The sequence below is a fragment of the Aedes albopictus genome, chromosome 3 (assembly GCF_035046485.1).
Source record: "Aedes albopictus strain Foshan chromosome 3, AalbF5, whole genome shotgun sequence".
NCBI classification, from domain to species: domain Eukaryota; kingdom Metazoa; phylum Arthropoda; class Insecta; order Diptera; family Culicidae; genus Aedes; species Aedes albopictus.
The window spans coordinates 179055847-179063284 of NC_085138.1; the positions used below are offsets into that span (position 1 = coordinate 179055847).

General features: G+C 38.3%; 1 protein-coding gene across 1 annotated transcript; it reads left to right on the forward strand.

The window, feature by feature from the left end:
- The first annotated feature begins 496 nt into the window (after window positions 1-496).
- On the forward strand, window positions 497-3212 carry LOC109412246 (zinc finger protein 623-like). The gene is made up of 3 exons (XM_062855468.1): window positions 497-795; window positions 862-980; window positions 1365-3212. The coding sequence occupies exons 1-3, from the start codon at window positions 646-648 to the stop codon at window positions 3106-3108; spliced, it is 2013 nt and encodes a 670-aa protein (XP_062711452.1). The 5' UTR covers window positions 497-645; the 3' UTR covers window positions 3109-3212.
- The last annotated feature ends 4226 nt before the right edge of the window (window positions 3213-7438 follow it).

Below are 7438 nucleotides of genomic sequence, written 5' to 3' on the forward strand. Positions count from 1 at the left end.
TAAAAAAAGGCAATATTTACTTACTGTGAATGGAAATCGTGGTCGGTGATGCTCCATGCATTCCGGTGAACCGAAAGCATAAAATAAACTGCTTTCTTACGAGTAACTTGCTGTGTAGCAGAAGTTATTAGTGATTAGATGCTATTTTTCACTTACTAACTGATTCCTAGAAATGGCGGTTGACGAGCAAAATTGTTTTCAAGTCCCAAGAATAACTTAAGTGCTGCTATATTCATGGAAATAAATAAATATCAGAAACGCATTGGAATGCATATTGTATATTAATGTCATGCATATTTTTTATGCAGAGTAAAGTTTAGAACGTTAAAATGAAAAAAATAAATTAAATAATATGCTAAAATGTATATCCATTTTTCTCCGTGACGCTTTAAGCGCAATCTTTCCGTTGGTGCACCCCTTGGATCGTTCCCTAAAAGGGCTAACGTCCCGCACGTTTTGACAGTTTGCGCAAACACCAACGAATTTTTGTCGTTCGCGCTGTCAAATCTTTTCCCTTCGCATCGCGTTTCCATTTTGAGCATCATCGGAGGAATTTGAGCGGAGCTTGGATTTTGTTATTTTTCTCCGTTTAATGTTCCAGATTTAAGTGTTTTTGTCGCAAGTGATCATTGCCCGGTGACCAATATGCCTCCGGAGACGATTAGTCAATCGATTGAGCTGACCGACCACACCTGTCGGCTGTGTTTGGCCAATGACCAGGAGATCACCCCAATGGTGGACGCGCTCAGCTTGGACGAAATGAAAAATGTTATCGATGGGTTGCTCAAGATTGACGTGAGTATTTTGGGTGGATGTTATTTTGGATAGGCATAATTTTTACGCATTTTTTGTGTTTTGTAGCTTACCAATTGCGGCCCATTTCAAAGTGCGTGCTCCAATTGCGTGGTGAAAATCCGGCTCATCGAAAGCATCCGGACGGAATTTGATGGAAGCAACAAGATATTCGATGTTATGTGGACGTAAGTTGAGGAAGAGTTGAAGGGAAATTGAAGTTTTTGTTCCGCAAAGCGCGTTCGAAGTCAATTACGATTTTGGTTGATTATTTTTTTGCACGTTTCGTCTGTCGACACCAACATATCAAAAGGGCGTTGCTGCTTTTGGAAACAGCACCTTCTTAAAGGGTTCATAGTAAAATTGTTTTCGGTAGAAAATAATGTAAACACACATAAGCCAACCTTTATAGCTGGTATCCATAAAATACGTCACGCTTATACAAATGGGGGAAGACGGTTTGTAAAGCTGTGACAATTAATATACTTAGTAGGAAAATCCCGTACAAAGGAGGGAGGGTGTTGAGTCTTTCCGAATGTAAATAAACGATTCTTCTCTCGTTGCAATTTCAGTCAATACAAGCGAATCCACTACCCGGAGCCGATTCCCACTCCGAAAAAGGGACGTCCCAAGTTGGAAAAGAAAAGTCCCCCACCGACGCAGAAGATTACGGCGGCCTACATCATCGATGGCATGGTGATTGAGAATACGGAAATTGAATACGTGCAGGACGAGGGTGCAGAATTTTTCATCAAGAGCGAAAGTCACGTTGGGCTCATCAAGCAGGAAGGAGGCGATGAGGACTCGGTCAGCGATATCATTACCGGAGACGATGACCATCACACAATGGATGAAACGGTGGAGGAAGAGTACGTTTATGAGGAAGTTCCCATGGATGATGACAATCGCATGCAGGAGGAATATTTGACCGAAGAGACAAAGGAGGAAGATCCGAAGAAACCCGAGGAAGACGAAAAGGACGCAGCATTGAAGGAGGTACCCATGGAAGAGGACACCGGTTATTACGACAAGACCATTCCATGCTGCTACATCTGTTTGGATCGTTTCGACAGTTTTGGGGACGTTTCGGCACATTTGGTCGATGCTCACGCCGACATGCTTCCGTTCCATTGCGACAAGTGTCTGGGATACTTCGATACCTTGGAGGAAGTGAATAAGCACTATATATCCCATGTTTACGAGTTTGTTTGTCTCTATTGTCCAAGGCGGTACTGCTCGGAGCAGTATCTGGCCAACCATAACTTGGTCTGCAAGTCGTTCAAGTGTCAGCTGTGCGAGGAGACCTTCGAGCTGCAAAGTCACCTGAAGGCTCATCTTCGTCAGGTTCATCCTTCGGAAACAAGACACAGCAACCGGAAGAATAATGTGTGCGGAACATGCGGAAAAGCTTTCACCCATGCTTGCAATCTCGTTCGCCATCTGAGGATCAAACGTTGTGGAAGAGGAAGACGCGGTGACGACGATGAAGTAATCGTCAGGAGGAAGAAAATCAAGGCAGATCCAGACGCTCCATTGAGGGATGATGATGACGACGATCGAGATTTGAAAATCAGACCACCGCTAACATGCCAAGTTTGCAGCAAAAAACATGACAGCAACAGTAGTTTGGCTCGTCACATTGAAAAAGAACATCAAGACTTCAATATTCCGCTTTTCTCCTGTAACATTTGTCCGAAAAAGTTTACCACCTTTGAGAAGTGCACCCGCCATCGAGCTTTCCACAAAAAATCCAAGAAACAACCGCAATCCCTACTGCTGAAGAAGGACCCGAACGAGAACACCTGCAAAATTTGTAACAAACAATTCCGCCTGGACCATATGCTGCTGAAACATCTCTCGGAGATCCACCAGTTGACGCTGGAACTGTTCCACTGTGATCAGTGCGGCAAGAAGTTCTCAACGGAGCCAAAACTTCGCAAACATCAATACAACACCCATCGTGAGAATAAGAATCTATACGTCTGTTCTCACTGCGGTCAGAAGTTCGAGAAAAAACTCACCCTCAAAGATCACGAAACAAAGCATTTGAATGCGCCAGCCTATCAATGCGATATTTGTCTGAAAACTTTCATCCACAAGCACAGTCTGGACCGCCACGCATTGGTCCATTCGGATGAGAAGAACTTCGAGTGCGAATTCTGTCACAAAACGTTCAAGCGGAACACCACGCTGGTCATCCACAGACGGATCCATACCGGCGAGAAGCCATACGAGTGCGTTCCCTGTGGGCAGCGGTTCATCGACTCCAGTACGCTGATCAAACATCGACAGAGGATGCACCCGAAGGCGGATTAGTGAAGATTGTTACATAATAAGTGTAGTGGTAGTTTTTAGTGTTTAAAGTAATCATACTTTGGCTTACTAAATCAGATTAAGAAAATAAAGCGGTTATTTTCGAATATGCTGGTTAATATTACTTTGAAAGATATCTACTAAGGATAACGCCGAAAAGTTTTGGGCCTTTGTACAGAATAGAATCTTTTGGACGCAGTGCAACAGTTTTCGCTCCTATACTTCTTCCCGTTACGACATACCTATCTCTATTAGTATCACACCGGCGTATCTGCAATGATTTCTCTTCATTGGTTTTCTCCTTAGATTATTCCGGGAAATACGGTCAATATTCGGATGAACTTTAGATTTTTGTTTCGGTAATGGACGATTTGGGCTAACATCTAGAAAAAAAAAAACAAAAACCAACCGAAAATGATATGCCTGTCAAGTTATTAATCATGGAGAAAATCTATGAAGAGAATTTTATCATTGCCTGTTTGATTGTAAGCGTGAGATTGATTGAAAATCGTTTCAACTTGCAGTAAATTCTTCATCGTTTCTAGTTGGTCAACCATGTTTGGATTCTATTGGGTAGTTAGTTGTCTATACGAGCTTGAAACTCCCTGAAACATCGTTTTTGGACTGCGGACATGATTTGTCAATCACGAACAAGGTTACAGTCGCAAGATGAGATTCAGCTTCATATTCAACCCTTTTGTCGGTGCTGATCCGTATTACTCAAATGGCTATACATCTGGAATCCCTGAATCAAATTTCAACCATCATGCAACAATAATGAGAATGTCGCAACATCCACCCAATACGACATGACTGGAAGGAAGATTGGCGTCAATGTCAAAATTGGAACAGCGATCATCTGTCAAATCCATACAAATACCTCTAGATTAACGAGTCTGGAATAACAAAGAGGAGAAACGTCAAAATTGGAACAGCCGATTTGCTGTCATCCCCATAGTTCCAATCGAGCAGGAGACCTGTCAAAACGACCAGGATTCGTCACTTTGGTATACTCGAGACACTTTACTCTAGATTGAGTTTAAATAGGGCGAAAGTAACATGAGAGAGTTCTCTTCATCGACTCTCTCTTCTGCAAATTAAAGTGACAAGATGCAAATTCAATCGAACTTTTTTACACTTATACCCCGGACAGACATGTGATACGAGTGTGATTCCTGTACAACGGTACGCAGTGTCAAGAAAATTCTGACAAGAATGACTTGAACTGAGAGAAATTTCAGTATGGCACTCATTTCAAGCGCAATTGTACAGTGATTCTTGTATCACATGTGTGTCATAAGTATTAGACGCTAGATTGCATCGCACAGTGGCGTAGCTAGGAATTTGGGGGCCCGGTGCGGAACCGAAATTGAGGCCCCCACATATTCCTTTGTGAATTTCTTCGGGGAATTCTGCAAGGATACATCCCGTAATTCCATCAATGAGCGTAATATTTTTCTGAGAAAATTTGTCGAAAAAATGTTGACCAATTTATTTAGAACGGCACCAAGCAATCCTTCAGGAGTTCCTTTCAAGATTTCTTTACCATTTTCTTTAAGAAATATTTTTTGAAGGATAATTTATCTTCATGATTCTTTTAAGTGGTTAATTGCAAAGGCTCCATCGAGTAATTTTCCAAATATTTGTTCAGGAAGTCCACCTTGGATTCTATCTATCTATAAGATCCCCCCAAGAATTCCTGAGAAATTCCAGAAAAAATCACTACAAATTCTCCAATGATTGTTTCGGAACCAGATATTCTTCCAAGAAATTACAGCGGAATTCCGCCGGATGAAGAGAAGTTCTTCGAAAAAAATTTCCAAGTTATTTTTTAGGCGATCCTATAAATATTCGTTTAATGATTTTACTACTTTAGTCAAGTATATCTCCACACATTTCTCAATTATTCCTTTACATAAATAGTTGTTTCAGAAAAATTTCCAAGATTTTATCTTGGCATTTCCTCAAGCAATCATCATTGTTAAGAATTTCTTCCAAGGATTCCTTCAAGACTTACTGCAATGCTTTTGTTTCAAAAAAAAAAACTGCAAGAAGTTTCTCTGAGATTTTACTTATATATCAATCCTAAAACTCCTCCAGAAAATTTTCAAAGAATACATTGATTAATCTCTAGACAAGTTCCTCTGAGAATATTCTCAATTCTGTATTCTAAGTATTCTAAATTCTTTCGAAAAATCCTTCTGGAATTCCTCCAACGAATTCTTTAACCCTAAAAGGGATACATGGGGTCCATTGGACCCCAGGCGCCTTTCAGAGCTCGTCTTTGATGGAACACACTCAGCGAGGTGACGAAACTGAGGCCATGAAGGTATCCCTTTTAGGGTTAATATCCATCTACTCTAGGATTTTCCCTAAGCATTCCTCTGGGGAATCTTCTACCTAAAAAATTCTTTTGCGATTTTTTATATGATTCCTTTCAAATTCTTTCGAGAAATCTTTTGAAAAATCTTTCTAAGTTTTCATCAAGCAACTCAGTCAAGAATTTCTCTAGGATTTAGTAATTATTTCTCCAAAAAATGTTTCAAAAAATTCTCTGAGGATTCCTGGTACGGTCAACGTGTCATTAATAATCTTACGATCCCAAATTCATCCTGTTAGAATACAAAGCGATTACGACACTGATCGATCACGCAAATTTTGTTACCATTCGTGCTTCGTCTCACAAAAATGCAAAAAATAAGAAACAAAACAAAACGCGCTTTATTTTTTGTCTTGAGTACGATGAAAATGGGATGAGCTATATGCTGAAGCGAAACTGGAAGCATTTCCTCACTTTTTGGGTTTTAATTTTTTATTAAATAACGAAGCAATATTTTCAATATCGGTTTTCGTGCACATGTAGAGTATGGATCAAGGTATCTTCTGATTTTTTTTTTGTAGTGGAAAATATTTTTTGTTTTTGCAGAAACCATTTTTGAACGAAATTTCACAAAAAAATGGTTTTTGCAAAAATGGAAAACATTTTCCACCTCAAAAAATTCAGAAGATACCTTGATCCATACTCTACATGTGCACGAAAACCGATTTCGAAAATATTACTTCGTTATTTAATAAAAAATCAAAAACCGAAAAAAAATAAGAAAATGCTTCCAGTTTCGCCTTAAATATTAAAGGAGCAGATACCCTATCTTCTCAAATTTAATAATTTCTTCAGAAGTTTCTCCAATGATTCCTCCTAAAACATTTTTTTAGATTTCTTCAGGAATTCTTCAAAAATGTCTTGAAGCATCCTTTAATTGATTAATTCAAATCATTGAGGATATTCATCGGAAAATTTTTCAGGAATCGCTTCATAATTATAATTGGATTTTTTCCAAGGATGTCTTAAATATTTCTTCAAAAAAAAACTCTTTTAAATTCTTCAAAGATTCTTTCAGAATTTCTTCAAGGGTCCGATACCTAATCGGATGAAGCATTCCTTGCATAATTTGTATAATATTTTTTCTTAGAATTCTACCGATGATTACTTTTGGGATTTTTTCAGAGATCGCTTAAGGAACTCTAACTAAGTTTTATTCGAAATTCCAAAGGAATTCCTTCAAAGAGTCCATTAGGAAATCCTCCCAAATTCCCTTAGAAATTTTTCTAAAGTTTTCTTCAGTAGTTCATTCAATTAATTCACTTGGGATTTATCCATAGATTCGTTTAGAATTTAATACAATTTTCTTCTAAATTTCTTAAATTTATTTCATTAATTCATTCTTAAACTGATTTTCCCAGGTATTTTACGAATATTTTTACATTATTTATAGGTATAAATTTTTTCGAAATTCTTATACAAATTATTCCAAGATATTCTATAAGAATTTTTCCGGAAGATCTTCTAAGTGTTTTTGATAGAAAAGCTTTAGAAATTCCTCCAATTAGCCTCTCAAGGATTTAAGAATTCCTTTAATGAATACTATAGAAAATCTTTAAAAAAAATGTAAGGAATCTTTCAAGGATTTCACAAAAAATCCTCCAAGAAATGCTACTGCAATTCCTTTAAACATTTTAGGAATTGCTTTGTGAACTTCTCTGGTTCTTCTTCTTATTTCTGGCTCGGCGCTCCAATTGGAGCTTGGCCTGCTTCTTTTTAACTTTGTGTTCCATGAGCACTCTCACAGTTATTAACTGAAGGGCTTTCTTTGCCTGCAATTACATGAATTCGTATATTGCCAGGCAAGTAAAATGATACACTATGCCCTTCACTTCTCTGGTAATCACCTTATTTTTTTTTTTAAATTCCTAAGGTAGTTCTTATGAGATTTTTTTCGACCGTTCCGTTGTAAATTCTTGGTTTTGTTTTTTTAAATTCGGGGAAGTGTATCTC

Excerpts from the sequence above, each read along its gene's own strand:
- LOC109412246 (XM_062855468.1), top strand. The coding sequence starts at position 646 with ATGCCTCCGGAGACGATTAGTCAATCGATTGAGCTGACCGACCACACC. Across the intron at positions 796-861 it reads ATGGGTTGCTCAAGATTGAC|CTTACCAATTGCGGCCCATT; the intron begins GTGAGTATTTTG and ends TGTGTTTTGTAG. Across the intron at positions 981-1,364 it reads ATATTCGATGTTATGTGGAC|TCAATACAAGCGAATCCACT; the intron begins GTAAGTTGAGGA and ends TTGCAATTTCAG.